General features: G+C 46.3%; 1 protein-coding gene across 6 annotated transcripts in view; it reads right to left on the bottom strand.

Moving 5' to 3' along the window:
- The window catches only part of c11h19orf47 (chromosome 11 C19orf47 homolog), a 163,528-nt gene that overhangs the window by 85,311 nt on the left and 56,981 nt on the right, over positions 1-21,236 (bottom strand). For 4 of the 6 annotated variants that reach the window (XM_059985100.1, XM_059985098.1, XM_059985099.1 and 1 more), the window contains exons 4-5: positions 20,638-20,719; positions 13,340-13,468 (exon numbers count right to left, since the gene is read on the bottom strand). In XM_059985100.1, the coding sequence (XP_059841083.1) occupies positions 13,340-13,468; positions 20,638-20,719 (211 nt within the window). The remainder of the gene's footprint in view (positions 1-13,339; positions 13,469-20,637; positions 20,720-21,236) is intronic. The other 2 variants (XM_059985102.1, XM_059985103.1) reach the window with 1 other exon arrangement.

The following is a 21,236-nucleotide window of genomic DNA, read 5'->3' as shown; positions in this document are numbered from 1 at the left end:
GAGTAACACACACAAAATGCTGGAGGAACTCGGCAGGTCAGACAGTGTCTATGGACAGAGTAACACACACAAAATGCTGGAGGATCTCAGCAGGTCAGGCAGTGTCTATGGACAGAGTAATACACACAATGCTGGAGGAATTCAGAGGGTCAGATAGTGTCTATGGCCAGAGTAACACACACACAATGCAGGTGGAACTCAGCAGGTCAGACAGTGTCTATGGACAGAGAAACACACACAAAATGCTGGAGGAACTCAGCAGGTCAGGCAGTGTCTATGGACAGAATAACACACACAAAATGCTGGAGGAACTCAGCAGGTCAGTGTCTAAGGGCAGAGTAATACACACAAAATGCTGGAGGAACTCAACAGGTCAGACAGGGTCTATAGACAGAGAAACACAGACAAAATGCTGGAGGAACTCAGCAGGTCAGTGTCTATGGACAGAGGAACACACACAAAATGCTGGAGGAACTCAGCAGATCAGGCAGTGTCTAAGGACAGAGTGACACACACAAAATGCTGGAGGAACTCAGCAGGTCAGTGTCTATGGACAGAGTGACACACACAAAATGCTGGAGGAACTCAGTAGGTCAGGCAGTGCCTAAGGACAGAAAAACACACAAAAAATGCTGGAGGAACACAGCAGGTCAGACAGTGTCTATGGACAGAGTAACACACACAAGATGCTGGAGGAACTCAGCAGGTCAGACAGTGTTAATGAACAGAGTAACACACACAAAATGCTGGAGGAACTCATCAGGTCAGACAGTGTCTATGGACAGAGTAACACACACAAAATGCTGGAGGAATTCAGCAGGTCAGACAGTGACTATGGACAGAGTAACACACACAAAATGCTGAAGGAACTCAGCAAGTCAGACAGTGTCTATGGACAGAGTAACACACACAAAATGCTGGAGGAACTCAGCAGGTTAGACAGTGTCTGTGGACAGAGAAACACACACAAAATGCTGGAGGAACTCGGCAGGTCAGACAGTGTCTATGGACAGAGTAACACACACAAAATGCTGGAGGATCTCAGCAGGTCAGGCGGTGTCTATGGACAGTGTAATACACACAAAATTCTGGAGGAATTCAGCAGGTCAGACAGTGTCTATGGAAAGAGTAACACACACAAAATGCTGGAGGATCTCAGCAGGTCAGGCAGTGGCTATGGACAGAGTAATACACACAATGCTGGAGGAATTCAGAGGGTCAGATAGTGTCTATGGCCAGAGTAACACACACAAAATGCTGGTGGAACAAAGCAGGTCAGACAGTGTCTATGGACAGAGTAACACACACAAAATGATGGAGGATCTCAGCAGGTCACACAGTGTCTATGGACAGAGTTACACACACAAAATGCTGGAGGGACTCAGCAGGACAGTGTCTATGGACAGAGTAACACACACAAAATGCTGGAGGAATTCAGCAGGTCAGACAGTGTCTATGGACAGAGTAACACACACAAAATGCTGGAGGAACTCAACAGCTCAGACAGTGTCTATGGACAGAGTAACACACACAAAATGCTGGAGGATCTCAGCAGGTCAGGCAGTGTCTATGGACAGAGTAATACATACAATGCTGGAGGAATTCAGAGGGTCAGATAGTGTCAATGGACAGAGTAACACACACAAAATGCTGGAAGAACTCAGCAGGTCAGACAGTGTCTATGAACAGAGTAACACGCACACAATGCTGGTGGAACTCAGCAGGTCAGACAGTGTCTATGGACAGAGAAACACACACAAAATGCTGGAGGAACTCAGCAGGTCAGGCAGTGTCTATGGACAGAATAACACACACAAAATGCTGGCGGAACTCAGCAGGACAGTGTCTAAGGACAGAGTAACACACACAAAATGCTGGAGGAACTCAGCAGGTCAGATAGTGTCTACAGACAGAGAAACACACACAAAATGCTGGAGGAACTCAGCAGGTCAGGCAGTGTCTATGGACAGAGTAACACACACAAAATGCTGGAGGATCTCAGCAGGTCAGGCAGTGTCTATGGACAGAGTAATACACACAATGCTGGAGGAATTCAGAGGGTCAGATAGTGTCTATGGCCAGAGTAACATACACAAAATGCTGGAGGAATTCAGCAGGTCAGACAGTGACAATGGACAGAGCAACACACACACAATGCTGGAGAAACTTAGCAGGTCAGACAGTGTCTTTGAACATAGTAAAACACACACAAAATGCTGGAGGAACTCAGCAGGTCAGTGCCTATGGACAGAATAACAGACACTAAATGCTGGAGGAACTCAGCAGGTCAGTGTCTATGGACAGAGCAACACACACACAATGCTGGAGGAACTCAGCAGGTCAGACAGTGTCCATGGTCAGAGTAACACACACAAAATGCTGGAGGAACTCAGCAGGGTAGACAGTGACTATGGACAGAGAAACACACACAAAATGCTGGAGGAACTCAGCAGCTCAGACAGTGTCTATGGACAGAATAACACACACAAAATGGTGGAGGAATTGAGCAGGACAGACAGAGTCTATGAACAGAGCAATACACACACAATGCTGGAGGAACTCAGCAGGTCAGTCAGTGGCTACGGTCAGATTAACACACACAAAATGCTGGAGGAACTCAGCAGGTCAGACAGTGCCGATGGACAGAGTAACAGACACAAAATGCTAGAGGAATTAAGCAGGTCAGACAGTGTCTATGGACAGAGTAACACACACAAAATGATGGAGGAACTCAGCAGGTCACACAGTGTCTATGGACAGAGAAACACACACAAAATGCTGGAGGGACTCAGCAGGACAGTGTCAATGGACAGAGCAACACACACACAATGCTGGAGGAACTCAGCAGGTCAGACAGTGTCCATGGTCAGAGTAACACACACAAAATGCTGGAGGAACTCAGCAGCTCAGACAGTGTCTATGGTCAGATTAACACACACAAAATGCTGGAGGAACTCAGCAGGTTAGACAGTGTCTATGGTCAGAGTAACAGACACAATGCAGGAGGAACTCAGCAGGTCAGACAGTGTCTATGGTCAGAGTAAAACACACAAAATGCTGGAGGAACTCAGCAGGTCAGACAGTGTCAATGGACAGAGGAACAGACACAATGCAGGAGGAATTCAGCAGGTCAGTGTCTATGGACAGAATAACACACACAAAATGCTGGAGGAATTCAGCAGGTCAGACAGTGACAATGGACAGAGCAACACACACACAATGCTGGAGAAACTTAGCAGGTCAGACAGTGTCTTTGAACAGAGTAAAACACACACAAAATGCTGGAGGAACTCAGCAGGTCAGACAGGGTCTATAGACAGAACAGCACACAGTAAATGCTGGAGGAACTCAGCAGGTCAGTGCCTATGGACAGAATAACAGACACTAAATGCTGGAGGAACTCAGCAGGTCAGTGTCTATGGACAGAGCAACACACACACAATGCTGGAGGAACTCAGCAGGTCAGACAGTGTCCATGGTCAGAGTAACACACACAAAATGCTGGAGGAACTCAGCAGGGTAGACAGTGACTATGGACAGAGAAACACACACAAAATGCTGGAGGAACTCAGCAGCTCAGACAGTGTCTATGGACAGAATAACACACACCAAATGGTGGAGGAATTGAGCAGGACAGACAGAGTCTATGAACAGAGCAATACACACACAATGCTGGAGGAACTCAGCAGGTCAGTCAGTGTCTACGGTCAGATTTACACACACAAAATGCTGGAGGAACTCAGCAGGTCAGACAGTGCCGATGGACAGAGTAACACACACAAAATGCTGGAGGACCTCAGCAGGTCAGACAGTGCATATAGACAGAGTAACAGACACAAAATGCTAGAGGAATTAAGCAGGTCAGACAGTGTCTATGGACAGAGTAACACACACAAAATGATGGAGGAACTCAGCAGGTCACACAGTGCCGATGGACAGAGTAACACACACAAAATGCTGGAGGACCTCAGCAGGTCACACAGTGTCTATGGACAGAGTAACACACACAAAATGCTGGAGGGACTCAGCAGGACAGTGACTATGGACAGAGTAACACACACAAAATGCTGGAGGAACTCGGCAGGTCAGACAGTGTCTATGGACAGAGTAACACACACAAAATGCTGGAGGAACTCAGCAGGTCAGGCAGTGTCTATGGACAGAATAACACACACAAAATGCTGGCGGAACTCAGCAGGACAGTGTCTAAGGACAGAGTAACACACACAAAATGCTGGAGGAACTCAGCAGGTCAGATAGTGTCTACAGACAGAGAAACACACACAAAATGCTGGAGGAACTCAGCAGGTCAGGCAGTGTCTATGGACAGAGTAACACACACAAAATGCTGGAGGATCTCAGCAGGTCAGGCAGTGTCTATGGACAGAGTAATACACACAATGCTGGAGGAATTCAGAGGGTCAGATAGTGTCTATGGCCAGAGTAACATACACAAAATGCTGGAGGAATTCAGCAGGTCAGACAGTGACAATGGACAGAGCAACACACACACAATGCTGGAGAAACTTAGCAGGTCAGACAGTGTCTTTGAACATAGTAAAACACACACAAAATGCTGGAGGAACTCAGCAGGTCAGACAGGGTCTATACACAGAACAGCACACAGTAAATGCTGGAGGAACTCAGCAGGTCAGTGCCTATGGACAGAATAACAGACACTAAATGCTGGAGGAACTCAGCAGGTCAGTGTCTATGGACAGAGCAACACACACACAATGCTGGAGGAACTCAGCAGGTCAGACAGTGTCCATGGTCAGAGTAACACACACAAAATGCTGGAGGAACTCAGCAGGGTAGACAGTGACTATGGACAGAGAAACACACACAAAATGCTGGAGGAACTCAGCAGCTCAGACAGTGTCTATGGACAGAATAACACACACAAAATGGTGGAGGAATTGAGCAGGACAGACAGAGTCTATGAACAGAGCAATACACACACAATGCTGGAGGAACTCAGCAGGTCAGTCAGTGGCTACGGTCAGATTAACACACACAAAATGCTGGAGGAACTCAGCAGGTCAGACAGTGCCGATGGACAGAGTAACAGACACAAAATGCTAGAGGAATTAAGCAGGTCAGACAGTGTCTATGGACAGAGTAACACACACAAAATGATGGAGGAACTCAGCAGGTCACACAGTGTCTATGGACAGAGTAACACACACAAAATGCTGGAGGGACTCAGCAGGACAGTGTCAATGGACAGAGCAACACACACACAATGCTGGAGGAACTCAGCAGGTCAGACAGTGTCCATGGTCAGAGTAACACACACAAAATGCTGGAGGAACTCAGCAGCTCAGACAGTGTCTATGGTCAGATTAACACACACAAAATGCTGGAGGAACTCAGCAGGTTAGACAGTGTCTATGGTCAGAGTAACAGACACAATGCAGGAGGAACTCAGCAGGTCAGACAGTGTCTATGGTCAGAGTAAAACACACAAAATGCTGGAGGAACTCAGCAGGTCAGACAGTGTCAATGGACAGAGGAACAGACACAATGCAGGAGGAATTCAGCAGGTCAGTGTCTATGGACAGAATAACACACACAAAATGCTGGAGGAATTCAGCAGGTCAGACAGTGACAATGGACAGAGCAACACACACACAATGCTGGAGAAACTTAGCAGGTCAGACAGTGTCTTTGAACAGAGTAAAACACACACAAAATGCTGGAGGAACTCAGCAGGTCAGACAGGGTCTATAGACAGAACAGCACACAGTAAATGCTGGAGGAACTCAGCAGGTCAGTGCCTATGGACAGAATAACAGACACTAAATGCTGGAGGAACTCAGCAGGTCAGTGTCTATGGACAGAGCAACACACACACAATGCTGGAGGAACTCAGCAGGTCAGACAGTGTCCATGGTCAGAGTAACACACACAAAATGCTGGAGGAACTCAGCAGGGTAGACAGTGACTATGGACAGAGAAACACACACAAAATGCTGGAGGAACTCAGCAGCTCAGACAGTGTCTATGGACAGAATAACACACACAAAATGGTGGAGGAATTGAGCAGGACAGACAGAGTCTATGAACAGAGCAATACACACACAATGCTGGAGGAACTCAGCAGGTCAGTCAGTGTCTACGGTCAGATTTACACACACAAAATGCTGGAGGAACTCAGCAGGTCAGACAGTGCCGATGGACAGAGTAACACACACAAAATGCTGGAGGACCTCAGCAGGTCAGACAGTGCATATAGACAGAGTAACAGACACAAAATGCTAGAGGAATTAAGCAGGTCAGACAGTGTCTATGGACAGAGTAACACACACAAAATGATGGAGGAACTCAGCAGGTCACACAGTGCCGATGGACAGAGTAACACACACAAAATGCTGGAGGACCTCAGCAGGTCACACAGTGTCTATGGACAGAGTAACACACACAAAATGCTGGAGGGACTCAGCAGGACAGTGACTATGGACAGAGTAACACACACAAAATGCTGGAGGAACTCGGCAGGTCAGACAGTGTCTATGGACAGAGTAACACACACAAAATGCTGGAGGAACTCAGCAGGTCAGACAGTGACGATGGACAGAGTAACAAACACAAAATGCTGGAGGACCTCAGCAGGTCAGACAGTGCATATAGACAGAGTAACAGACACAAAATGCTAGAGGAATTAAGCAGGTCAGACAGTGTCTATGGACAGAGTAACACACACAAAATGATGGAGGAACTCAGCAGGTCACACAGTGTCTATGGACAGAGTAACACACACAAAATGCTGGAGGGACTCAGCAGGACAGTGACTATGGACAGAGTAACACACACAAAATGCTGGAGGAACTCGGCAGGTCAGACAGTGTCTATGGACAGAGTAACACACACAAAATGCTGGAGGAACTCAGCAGGTCAGACAGTGACGATGGACAGAGTAACAAACACAAAATGCTGGAGGACCTCAGCAGGTCAGACAGTGCATATAGACAGAGTAACAGACACAAAATGCTAGAGGAATTAAGCAGGTCAGACAGTGTCTATGCACAGAGTAACACACACAAAATGATGGAGGAACTCAGCAGGTCACACAGTGTCTATGGACAGAGTAACACACACAAAATGCTGGAGGGACTCAGCAGGACAGTGTCTATGGACAGAGTAACACACACAAAATGCTGGAGGAACTCGGCAGGTCAGACAGTGTCTATGGATAGAGTAACACACACAAAATGCTGGAGGATCTCAGCAGGTCAGGCAGTGTCTATAGACAGAGAAACACACACAAAATGCTGGAGGAACTCAGCAGGTCAGTGTCTATGGACAGAGGAACACACACAAAATGCTGGAGGAACTCAGCAGCTCAGACAGTGTCTATGGTCAGATTAACACACACAAAATGCTGGAGGAATTAAGCAGGTCAGACAGTGTCTATGGACAGAGTAAAACACACACAATGCTGGAGGAACTCAGCAGGTCAGACAGTGTCTATGGACAGAACAGCACAGACTAAATGCTGGAGGAACTCAGCAGGTCAGTGTCTATGGACAGAATAACACACAATAAATGCTGGAGGAACTCAGCAGCTCAGACAGTGTCTATGGTCAGATTAACACACACAAAATGCTGGAGGAACTCAGCAGGTTAGACAGTGTCTATGGTCAGAGTAACAGACACAATGCAGGAGGAACTCAGCAGGTCAGACAGTGTCTATGGTCAGAGTAAAACACACAAAATGCTGGAGGAACTCAGCAGGTCAGACAGTGTCAATGGACAGAGGAACAGACACAATGCAGGAGGAATTCAGCAGGTCAGTGTCTATGGACAGAATAACACACACAAAATGGTGGAGGAATTCAGCAGGACAGACAGAGTCTATGAACAGAGCAATACACACACAATGCTGGAGGAACTCAGCAGGTCAGTCAGTGTCTACGGTCAGATTAACACACACAAAATGCTGGAGGAACTCAGCAGGTCAGACAATGTCTATCGACAGAGTAACACACACAAAATGCTGGAGGAACTCAGCAGGTCAGACAGTGTCTATGGACAGAGTAACACACACAAAATGCTGGAGGAATTAAGCAGGTCAGACAGTGTCTATGGACAGAGTAACACACACAAAATGATGGAGGAACTCAGCAGGTCACACAGTGTCTATGGACAGAGTAACACACACAAAATGCTGGAGGGACTCAGCAGGACAGTGTCTATGGACAGAGTAACACACACAAAATGCTGGAGGAACTCGGCAGGTCAGACAGTGTCTATGGACAGAGTAACACACACAAAATGCTGGAGGAACTCAGCAGGTCAGACAGTGACGATGGACAGAGTAACAAACACAAAATGCTGGAGGACCTCAGCAGGTCAGACAGTGCATATAGACAGAGTAACAGACACAAAATGCTAGAGGAATTAAGCAGGTCAGACAGTGTCTACGCACAGAGTAACACACACAAAATGATGGAGGAACTCAGCAGGTCACACAGTGTCTATGGACAGAGTAACACACACAAAATGCTGGAGGGACTCAGCAGGACAGTGTCTATGGACAGAGTAACACACACAAAATGCTGGAGGAACTCGGCAGGTCAGACAGTGTCTATGGACAGAGTAACACACACAAAATGCTGGAGGATCTCAGCAGGTCAGGCAGTGTCTATAGACAGAGAAACACACACAAAATGCTGGAGGAACTCAGCAGGTCAGTGTCTATGGACAGAGGAACACACACAAAATGCTGGAGGAACTCAGCAGCTCAGACAGTGTCTATGGTCAGATTAACACACACAAAATGCTGGAGGAACTCAGCAGGTCAGACAGTGTCTATGGTCAGAGTAACAGACACAATGCAGGAGGAACTCAGCAGGTCAGACTGTGTCTATGGTCAGAGTAAAACACACAAAATGCTGGAGGAATTCAGCAGGTCAGACAGTGTCAATGGACAGAGGAACAGACACAATGCAGGAGGAATTCAGCAGGTCAGTGTCTATGGACAGAATAACACACAAAATGGTGGAGGAATTCAGCAGGTCAGACTGAGTCTATGAACAGAGCAATACACGCAATGCTGGAGGAACTCAGCAGGTCAGTCAGTGGTCTACGGTCAGATTAACACACACAAAATGCTGGAGGAACTCAGCAGGTCAGACAGTGCCGATGGACAGAGTAACACACACAAAATGCTGGAGGATCTCAGCAGGTCAGACAGTGCATATAGACAGAGTAACAGACACAAAATGCTAGAGGAATTAAGCAGGTCAGACAGTGTCTATGGACAGAGTAACACACACAAAATGATGGAGGAACTCAGCAGGTCACACAGTGTCTATGGACAGAGTAACACACACAAAATGCTGGAGGGACTCAGAAGGACAGTGTCTATGGACAGAGCAACACACACACAATGCTGGAGGAACTCAGCAGGTCAGACAGTGTCCATGGTCAGAGTAACACACACAAAATGCTGGAGGAACTCAGCAGCTCAGACAGTGTCTATGGTCAGATTAACACACACAAAATGCTGGAGGAACTCAGCAGGTTAGACAGTGTCTATGGTCAGAGTAACAGACACAATGCAGGAGGAACTCAGCAGGTCAGACAGTGTCTATGGTCAGAGTAAAACACACAAAATGCTGGAAGAACTCAGCAGGTCAGACAGTGTCTATGGACAGAGTAACACACACAAAATGCTGCAGGAACTCAGCAGGTCAGACAGTGTCTATGATCAGAGTAAAACACACAAAATGCTGGAGGAATTCAGCAGGTCAGTGTCTATGGACAGAATAACACACACAAAATGGTGGAGGAATTCAGCAGGTCAGACAGAGTCTATGAACAGAGCAATACACACACAATGCTGGAGGAACTCAGCAGGTCAGTCAGTGTCTACGGTCAGATTTACACACACAAAATGCTGGAGGAACTCAGCAGGTCAGACAGTGCCGATGGACAGAGTAACACACACAAAATGCTGGAGGACCTCAGCAGGTCAGACAGTGCATATAGACAGAGTAACAGACACAAAATGGAAGAGGAATTAAGCAGGTCAGACAGTGTCTATGGACAGAGTAACACACACAAAATGATGGAGGAACTCAGCAGGTCACACAGTGTCTATGGACAGAGTAACACACAGAAAATGCTGGGGGGACTCAGCAGGACAGTGTTTATGGACAGAGTAACACACACAAAATGCTGGAGGAACTCAGCAGGTCAGACAGTGTTAATGGACAGAGTAACACACACAAAATGCTGGAGGAACTCATCAGGTCAGACAGTGTCTATGGACAGAGTAACACACACAAAATGCTGGAGGAATTCAGCAGGTCAGACAGTGTCGATGGACAGAGTAACACATACAAAATGCTGGAGCAACTCAGCAGGTCAGTGTCTATGGACAGAGTAACACACAAAATGCTGGAGCAACTCAACAGGTCAGACAGTGTCTATGGTCAGAGTAACACACTCAAAATGCTGGAGGAACTCAGCAGGTCAGACAGTGTCTAAGGACAGAGTAACACACATAAAATGCTGGAGGAACTCAGCAGGTCAGGCAGTGTCTATGGTCAGAGTAACACACACACAATACTGGAGGAACTCGGCAGGTCAGACATTCTCTTTGGACAGAGTAACACATACAAAATGCTGGAGGAACTCAGCAGGTCAGTGTCTATGGACAGAATAACACACACAATGCTGGAGGAACTCAGCAGGTCGGACAGTGTCTATGGACAGAGTACCAGACACAATGCTGGAGGAATTCAGCAGGTCAGACAGTGCCTATGGACAGAGTAACACACACAAAATGCTGGAGGAACTCGGCAGGTCAGACAGTGTCTATTGACAGAGTAACAGACACAAAATGCTGGAGGAACTTAGCAGGTCAGTGTCTATGGACAGAATAACACATACTAAATGCTGGAGGAACTCAGCAGGTCAGTGTCTATGGACAGAATAACACATACAATGTTGGAGGAACTCAGCAGGTCAGACAGTGTCTATGGACAGAGCAACACACACACAATACTGGAGGAACTCGGCAGGTCAGACAGTGTCGATGCACAGAGTAACACACACAAAATGCTGGAGGAACTCAGCAGGTCAGACAGTGACTATGGACAGAGTAACACACACAAAAAGCTGGAGGAACTCAGCAGGTCAGACAGTGCCTATGGTCAGAACAACACACACACAATGCTGGAGGAACTCAGCAGGTCAGACAGTGTCTATGGTCAGAGCAACACACACACAATGCTGGAGGAACTCAGCAGAACAGACAGTGTCTGTGCACAGAGTAACCCACACAAAATGCTGGAGGAACTCGGCAGGTCAGACAGTGTCTATGGACAGAGTAACACACACAAAATGCTGGAGGAACTCAGCAGGTCAGACAGTGTCTATGGACAGCGTAGCACACACAAAATGCTGGAGGAACTCAGCTTGTCAGACAGTGTCTATGGACAGAGTAACACACACAAAATGCTGGAGGAACTCAGGAGGTCAGACAGTGTCTAAGGACAGAACAACACACACAAAATGCTGGAGGATCTCAGCAGGTCAGGCAGTGTCTATGGTCAGAGCAACACACACAAAATGCTGGAGGAACTCAGCAGGTCAGACAGTGTCTGTGGAAAAGAGTAAACAGTCGATGTTTATGGTTGTGACCCTTCTTCAGGATTGGAAAGGAAGGGGGAGAGACGCCAGAGTTAAAAGGTGAGGAATAGAGGAAGGAGTTTCACTGTAAGGTGGTAGGTGAAGCCAGGTGGGTGGGGAAGGTAAAGGGATGGAAAAGGAGGAGTCTGATAGGAGAAACGGATGTAGGAACGAACCTTGGGGGACGTAAAAGGACCAGTGAGAAGTAGTAAAAGGTCAGTGTGGGGAATTGGGGCGGGGGTGGAATTTGTTTAACAGAATTGAATATTCATGCCATCAGCTTGGAGGCTACCCATATGGAACACAGTGTGTTACTCCTCCACACTGTGAGTGGCTTCATCTTAGCACAAAAGGAGGCCAAGGAGCCACACGTTACACTGGGAATGAGAACTAAAATGTTTGGCCACTGGGAAGTCTCGCTTCTGGCAGATGAAGTGCTCAGCAAAGTGGTCTTCCATTTTACAACGGGTCTCACCAAGGTAGAGGAGGCCTCAAATGAATGAATGCTGCTGGACTCCTGGTTTGAAGTTTGATATTGTCTGTCAGGGGTTCCCAACCTTTTTAATGCCATGGACCAAGAGGGAACCCTGCTCTGTATGCTGTTCACACACTTTTGAAAAGTGTGAAAAGAGTGAAAAGCTTGACTTGCATACAGTACATACAGGTTCCAGGGTTGAACAGCTTGTCATATGAAGACAGTTTGATAGCTCTGGGCCTGTGTTCACTAGAATTCAGAAGGATGTGGGGTGACCACATTGAAACCTATTGAATGTTGAAGCGCCTCGAAAGAGTGGGCGTGGAGAGGATGTTTCCTATGATGGGGTAGTTTAAGACCATAGGACACAGTCTCCGTATAGAGGAGTGTTGTTTTAGAACTGAGATGAGGAGGAATTTCTTTCATCAGAGAATGATGAATCTGTGGAATTCATTGCATAGATGGCTGTGCAGGGCCAAGTCATTGAGTATATTTAAGGCAGAGGTTGATAGGTTCCTGATTAGTCAGGGCATGAAGGGATATGGGGAGAAGGCAGGAGAGGGGAAATGGATTAGTCATGATGAAATGGCAGAGCAGACTCGATGGGTCAAGTGGCCTAATTTTTGCAGTTTGTATGATGTTTCTTTTTCCCCGCTCTGGGTGTTTGATGTTCTCTTGAACGGGTTCCGTGGTGTTTCTTTGTTGTGTGGTTGCCTGCAGGAGGACGCATCTCAGGGTTGTATTCTGTATACAGGATGTGATAATAAATGTCCTTTCAATTGAACTGACCTTCAGTGGGTTGGTTATTCAATCACATGTAAGATGTGAAAGAGGCTATTCCACTTTCCTGCAGAGAGAAAGCAGACAGGATCTCCAGGAGAAAATGTCTAACGCATCGCGGTGCAGTGGAAGCGTGCTGGGCCCAGAACCCAGGGGTTGATGGATCAAAACCATCCTCTGCTATTCTTCAGCAGTCAGCGCAAGCAACCCAGGTTCAATTCCTGCCTGTCTGTAAGGAGTTTGTAATTCCTCTCCACAACCACCAGAGCTTCCTCTTCCCTCAAAGACGTAGGGGTTGTGGGCACGCTATGTTGGTGCCGGAAGTGTGGTGTTCCCAGCACAATCCTCGCTGATTTGATTTGACAGAAATGTTTTGATATACAAGTGACAAATAAAGCGAAAGATCTTTAAATTCAACAAGATCCCATTCCCCTTTCCTACCTGCTTTCTTTGTGGCAAGCTTGTTGGCCACAGTGACGGATATTTTGGAAGTGGTTGTTTCGGGCCTCCGAAGCGGAGTTGAAGGTGGGGATTCTCTGCTCAGGCTGTTGGTAATCATCCGAGAGGCAGCTGAATGGGGAAGAGCACAGACAGGGTGAATGCAGAGAGCACAGTCCCCCACCAGATGTTAACTAAGAAACAGGAAGAGATTCATCCTTTCATGCCTGGGTCCGAGAGCAATGAACGACCCAGGATTTGATTGACTTAAGCTCCGGGCTGAATTGGAAAGGTCGGGTACGGGGCTAATCAAGGTGGTGGGACTTGGATCCGAGAGCATATCGAAGCGACAGGGTCCGGGTCCGGGTCCAAGAGCGAAGAACGATGACTGAAGTGCTGGGCCAGATTGAAAAGGTCAGGGTGTTAGGGCTGGAGGTGCAGGTTCAGCTCACTGCTCTGTGAGGTTTGCTCGTCTCTGCACTGAACCAGGCTGTGGGTTGCAACTAAAGGGCTCCGGAATCGGCTGCTGTGATGACTGGCTTCATGGCTGTGGACTCACTTTCATCAACTTCAGTAGCTTGCATGCTTTTTTTTCCGCACGCTGGGTGTTTGTCGGTCTTCTATTTTTTTTAATGGGTTCTACTGGGTTTCTTTGTTTTGTGGCTGCCTGTGAGGAGACGAATCTCAAGGTTGTATATAATATAGAGACTTGGATTATAAATGTACTTTGAACTTTGAAAGTGAAGCCATTATTTCAGATGAAATACGACTGATTATATTGGAATTAAATTCATGAGGTATACACCCTGCTGACTTATTATCCACGGAACAGAGTAGATTTCCAGCATCTGCAGATTTTCTCTCATTTATTAGCCGTGGATCCAGGTACTGAGGGGATCTCCAGCTGGCTCTGCAGGCACCAAGAAACTGGACTACGTACCTGGGGCTGGAGTTCAGGCCATTGCTGAGGTTTCAGAGAATTTATATGTTTCAACACACACGATATGCTGGAGGAACTCATCAGGTCCGGCAGCATCTACGGAGGGGAATAAACAGTTGACATTTCTGGCCAAGTCCCCTCAGCAGGACTGGAGAGGAAGGGGTAGAAGCCAGGTTGAGAGGGTGTTAGTTAGGGATCAAGTACAATCAGGTGATAAGTGAAACCAAGGGAGGAGGAAGTGGGTATAAGTGGAGGGGATGGACGAGGAATTTGTTCAGAACCCCTCGTTTCCCTTCTTCCATGATCCACTGCCCTTTATTATCAGAATCCTTTTCCTTCAACTCTTTACCTCCTCAATTTACGCCTTCCCAGCTTCTCACATCATCCCTCTCCCTTATCCCCCCACCTTCCCCCTCACCAGCATAGACTCCTACCCCTCCCCACTTCTTATTAAGGCCTCTGCCCCCCTTCCTCCCCAGTCCTGATGAAGGGTCTCATTCATTCCCCTCCACCGATACTGGGTTCCTCCAGTATTTTGTGTGTGATATACATTGGAGTGTTGCAGGGTCTCAACCAATGATCCCTCTAAGGACTGGTGCACAAAGGAATTTAAACCCCGCACAATAGGTTATCACCTTCTACCCCGTTGGAATGTTAATAATAATTCAACATATTAAAGTCATATTTCAAGTTTCAATGTATTACCAGATTTTATCACTCAATCACTTCCTGTGATATACTGCCCTGCAGCTGGCAGCAGGCCTTGCCGGTTTTCAGCTGTCACCATGCAGGCGTGTGGAAATCATACAGCCTGAAGCGTAGGGCTATCCTCTTTTGACATCCGGAGATGACATTTTTCTGTCATGAAGTCCCAGGCTATTGCATCTCAGATGAGTGAAATTCTTTTCTTTTGATCCCTCTCTATTCAGCCTTGCCCCAGAAACAGCAAAGTATTTTCACAAAGTTTAAAACCCCAAAGAAAGCTTCCGGCTCGGGTGATTGTTCAGGTGTCTCACCCCCTCGCTCTGTACACAACACACTGCAAAGGCAGCAAACGGAGTCGCCACCTTTTGACCTCTTGAGTCTGTGCTGAACAATTATTCTGCCTTGGTCCACTGACCAGCACTTAGACAATAGCCCTCCATAACCTAGCCGTCAATGTGCTCACCCAACTTCCCTTAAAATGTTGAAATTGAACACTTCACTGGCAGCTCGTTCCACACTCCACCAAACTCGTGAGTGAAGAAGATCCCCCTCTTGTTCCCTTAAACACTTCACCACCCTCTAAGTGAAGAAGTTGCCCCTCAGGTACCTCTTAAACGTTTCACCTTTCACCCTTAACCCATGACCTGTAACTGCAGTCTCAGCCACACCGTAGCTCAGAGACCAGTTTGCCATGCATAGCCACGTCAAGGGCCTTTCTAAAGTCTAAACAGACAACAGTCATAAGATGCAGGAGCAGAATTAAGCCATTTGGCCCATCAATTCTTCCTATTTCATCATGGCTGAAAGATTTTCTCTCTCAGTCCCAATCTCCTGCCTTCTCCCCATATCCCTTCATTCTCTAATCAAGAATCTATCAACCACTGCCTTAAATACCCAATGTCTTGGTCTCTTGGCCACGAATTCCACAGACTGACCAGTCTCTGGCAAAAGAAATACATCATCTCCGTTTTAAAGGACACCCCTCTATTCTGAGACTGTGTCCTCTGGTTTTAGATTCCCCCACATAGGAAACATTCTCTCCACATCCACTATCAAGCCTTTCAACATTCAACAGGTTTCAATTAGGTCACAACTCATTCTTCCGAATTTTAGTGAGTACAGGCCCAGAGTTATCAAATGTTCCTTGTATAATAACCCTTTCAATCCCAGAATCATTCTCGTGAACTTCCTTTGAACCATTGCCAATGTCAGCACATCCTTTCTTAGATAAGGGGCCCAAAATTGCTCACAATACTCTAAGTGAGGCCTCATCAGGGCCTTGTAAAGCCTCAACACTGCATCCTTGTAACACACACAAAATGCTGGTGGAACGCAGCAGGCCAGGCAGCATTTATAGGGAGAAGCACTGCCGAGACCTAACGGCCTGAAACATTGACTATGCTTCTTCCTACAGATGCTGCCTGGCCTGCTCCATTCCACCAGCATTTTGTGTCTGTTGCCTGAATCTCCAGCAGCTGCAGATTTCCTCGCGTTTGCGATTACATCCCTGTTTTTACATTCACTGCAAGAAGATGAATGTAACTCTTGTTGGTTGGGAGGACATTACCACCTAAATGAGCACCTCCGTGATAAAATAGCGGTAGTCACATCAGTGCCAAAATGCATCTCTGTCAGCTGCAGCAGTGAGCCAGCTGCTCTCATCGGAAACAGTCCAACACCGGAAGCTCCGCTGCGGCACGACAGCGCACATTCCACAGCTGGCTGTGTGTCCCACAGCAACCAACCACCGTGAAGTCTGATGCTTCCCTGTGTCAGACACTTAATTGAGCAGTAGCGATCGAGCAGGGATACTGAACCAGTTGTTCGAGCATCAAATCAGGCAGTCGGATCTCTTAGCAATCCTGATTTCCAGCAGATAGCGGAAAATGTCCCATGGAGGTATTCATTGCGCAGAGTGAGGGAATACCACCTAGATTCTTAATTATTTTAAAAAATAGATTTTTATTTTGAGAAATGAATTTCAGGGGCATTCACATACATGATATAAAACTAGGATTAGAATATAAAAGTAAAGATGTAATGTTGAGGTTTTCTAAGGCACTGGAGAGGCCCCAGTTGGAGTACTGTGAGCAATTTTGAGCCCCTTATCTAAAGAAAGGATGTTGGAGAGGGTTCAAAGAAGGACCGCGAGAATTGAAAGGCTTATCATATGAGCGTTGTTTGATGGCTCTGGGACTCCACTCACTGGAATGCAGAAGAATGATGGGGAATCTATAGAATCTTGAAAGGTCTCGATAGAGTAGATGTGGAGAGAATGTTTCCTACGGTGGGTAAGTCTGAGACCAGGGGACACAGCTTCAGAATAGAGGGGTGTTTATTTAGAACGGAGAGGAGGAGGAACTTTTTAGCCAGAGGATGGTGAATCTGTGAAATTCATAGCCACGGGAGGCTGTGCAGGCCAAGTCATTGGGTATAATTAAGGCAGAAGTTGATAAATTCCTGATTAGTCAGGGCATGAAGGGATACGAGGAGAAGAGATTTGGGCTGAGGGGAAAATGGATCAGCCACAATGAAATGGAGGAACAGACTCGATGGACCAAATGGCCTAATTCTACACCTATATCTAATGGTCTTATGATGGGCAGCTGAACAGTTGCCATGTTCACATTAGGTAACTGTCACCTGTAGATAGAACTTCACACTGAGTGGCCACTTTATTAGGTACATCCGCAAACCTGTGCATTAATACAAATATCTAATCAGCCAGTCATGTGGCAGCAACTCAGTGCACGTAGACACGGTTAAGAGGTTCAGTTGTTCTTCAGATCAAACATCAGAATGTGGAAAGGAATGTGATCTAAGTGACTTTCATCGTTTAATGATTGCTGGTGCCAGACAGGGTGGTTTGTATATCTCAAACCGCTGATCTCCTGGGATTTTCACGCACAACAGTTTCTAAAGCACAAGGGTTCCCAACATGGGATCCATGGACCCCTTGCTTAATGGTACTGGTCCATGACATAAAGGTCTTGCTCTAGAGGATGGTGCGGACAAAAAAAAATACCCAGTGAGCAGCTGTTCTGTGGGCAAAAGCACCTTGTAAATGAGAGAGGTCAGAGAATGGCCAGGCTGGTTCAACTTGTCAAGAAGTCGATAATAACCATGCACTCCAACAGTGGTGTACAGAAGAACATCTCTGAATGTACAATACAATGAATCTTGGAGGGAAACTATGAACATACACTCAAGTGGCTGATTTAGGACGAGACATTAAGCTGCCTGTCCTGTCTTGGACTTTAGCTCCCAGCAGAGCATAGACAATTGATGACCACCCGTCACCATTGTCCTCTATTCTGAGCCAGGACTGTCATGTAGACCATTGCTTTATTCGTAGAGTGGGAGATTCCTGTGAATGTCCAGGCTAACGCCTCTCCACCACTCATTACCATCAAAAAATTTCAACTTGACTTTTATTGCATTTTCATCCTTGTGTTCAAGGATGTTTCAGCCACATTTGGTGACCAAATTATTAAAGTTATTAATTGGCCTTGAAGTGTTTTGAACTGCAACACAAAGTAACTTTTTCTTTTAATGAAGATTCTCATTTACTTCAGTACAATGACGCAGCATAATCCTAACTTCATCTCAAAAACTTCTAAATGTGTTGGGGTTGATTAAAAGTTCAAAGTAAATTTATCAAAGGACATAAAGGTCACCATATACAACTGAGATTCATTTTCACAGTAAAAACAAGACACATACAATACAAATAGAATCAATGAAAGACCCCCCCCCAACAAGAAAAACAAGGTGTGAAAAAGAGAACAAACTGTGCAAATATAAAAGAAATAAAATCAACAATAAATAAGCAATAAATACCAAGAACATCACAGTACTAAACTATTCTGCAGTTTCAAGTCTTGAGCCAATATTCAGTCAAACTCCACAAGTTACAATAGCATAAGGTTAAAATTGTACAAATTTAACAGTAAAATTTATCTCTGAAAGCTGCTACCCAAAACTACAATAATGCAACTGAAGTTTTAAGAAAAGTCAAAAAATTGTCAATGTTGGAAATCTGAAATAAAAAAATCTGCTAGAGGTGAAGCAGCGTCTGCAAAGAGATAACTATGAATACAATCAATTTTTCACATCAATCACAGTTAAGAATGTTTTAAGCGGCAGAGAAGCGGGAGGGATGACTGTACAATGACTGTATATTTTGCTGATATTCTGTGCGCGCCTGCTGTCATATGTGTGTGGGCACTGGTCCTCAAGCCTGGGAGGGGCATTGCAGCCACAGCACTCCACCAACCACCCCCCGCCCCGTGTCTGCTCGGCAGAAAACAAGCTATGTTGTGGTCGACTGAAAATTTCAATTGACAGAAGAGTCTGGACTATGTGCATATATATTTTGCTGGTATTCTGCATGTGCTTGTTGCCTTGTGTGTGGGTGTGTGATGCCTGGGAGGGGCATTGGAGCTCATGTGCTTCACTGGGGGTAGTGTGGCACAGCACCCAGGCTGAAGTCGGAGATGAACACCCCCTCCCCCCGGTGTTCGCTCAGCGGGGTACAAGTTTTTATTACGATTGACTGCAGACTGATGGCGTGAGTTTTGGGCTCTTATGTTGTGATTGTGATACATTTGTGCTGGCTACCTTGTGTGTGCTTGGTGCTGTGTGTGACTGCCGGTACTGTGTGTTGCACCTTGAGCCCGGAGTAACGCTGTTTGATTTGGCTGCATTCATGAACATGCTTGAGTGGCAAATAAGCTTGAATTGAAAAGGTTATCCAACTTGTGACATGAATCTCTCTCCACAGATGCTGCCCCTCTTGGGTATTCTGGGGAGGCACAGTAATTAATAGTTGGTGTAACACTATTACAGTGTCAGAGACCCGGATTCCATTGGCACCGTGAGGAACTTGTACATTTTCCCCATGACCGTGTAGGTTTGTGCTGGATCCTCTGATTTCCTCCCACAGTCCAAAGACTCACTGGTAAATTAACTGGTCACATGAGTATAATTGGGCAATGTACGCTTGTTGGGTCGAATGGGCTCATTACGTGCTGTAGCTCTAAATCAGAAAACAAAGTATGTCCACCGTTCTTTTATTTCAGCTTTACAGCACCTGAGATATTCAGTATCCCACCATCACTATTCCCTCCCCTGTCCTCATGCATCCCCTTGTCTTTAAATCTCCTACAGATTGCGCTGGGTAATGTGACAGTGTGATGGAGTTCAGAGCTCAGATCTGGCGTCCTCTAAGAAAGTTTGCCGTGTGTGCCTGGGTTTTCTCCGGGTACTCCAGTCTCATCCCACAGTCCAAAGACTGACCAGTCAGCAAGTTATAATTGGTCACTGTAAATTAGGCACGGTTCAGAGGGCTGGAAGGGCGGTGGATGGAGAGGTCATCTGCCATGAGCAAGCCTTTATCATTCCTCTCTCAGGCGGCACAATCATTCAGTTTCTCAGTGTGCACTTTATCTTAATCACTACCTCTTCTCCCAACTTACAATATGTTACTCTGGATTTCCAAAATCTCGTGTTTATGATTGTTTTTTTAACAGTTCCTAGCTCTAATGAGAGATCATTAACCTGAAATACTAACTCTTGTTTCTCTCTCTTCACATTCACTGCCTGAACTGAGGTATTATTAAGACAATTTTTCCCCACCATATTTGTGTCTACTTACGTGAGCCTGTTGTTCTTTTTAATTCGAACTGTACGTTTCCAGGAGAGGGGTTTATTGACTCTGTAGCCATCTTAGCAAGTTCCTAAAAGAAGATAAAGAGTAAGATGAGAGGGGAGAACACGATGCAAGCCTATGAAGGCGGGGTGTAAATGTTTTGCTGTCTGTTCGCTCTGCAGAACCTACTCTCCTTGGCATTATGGGGGCTGTCCCATCAGGATCATCACAGGCTGCTCAGCGAGCCTCCAGAAGGCCATGGATCAAGAGGTATGACCTGTGGACCAATGGCGCTGGAACCCAAATGGGGCAGAATCAACCCTGGCTGGGTCACCTGGGCGACAGTACCCGATGTTTATGAACCCCTTTCTGGGCAACAAAAGGGTTGCCATATGAAGAACATCTGGCAGCTCTTGGGCTGTATTCCCTGGAGTTCAGGAGAATGAAGGGGAAATCTCAGAAACATTCCGAATTTTAAAAAGCCTAAACAGATTAGATATGGCAAAGTTATTTCCCATGGTAGGGGAGTCTAGGACTAGAGGGCACAACTTCAGTATTGAAAGATGTCCATCTAGGACAGAGATGTGGAGAAATTACTTTAGTCA

This window comes from Hypanus sabinus, chromosome 11 (assembly GCF_030144855.1).
Source record: "Hypanus sabinus isolate sHypSab1 chromosome 11, sHypSab1.hap1, whole genome shotgun sequence".
In the NCBI taxonomy this organism is placed as follows: domain Eukaryota; kingdom Metazoa; phylum Chordata; class Chondrichthyes; order Myliobatiformes; family Dasyatidae; genus Hypanus; species Hypanus sabinus.
Note: the sequence above shows the minus strand (reverse complement) of the source record. Positions and strands in the feature narration are given on the sequence as shown.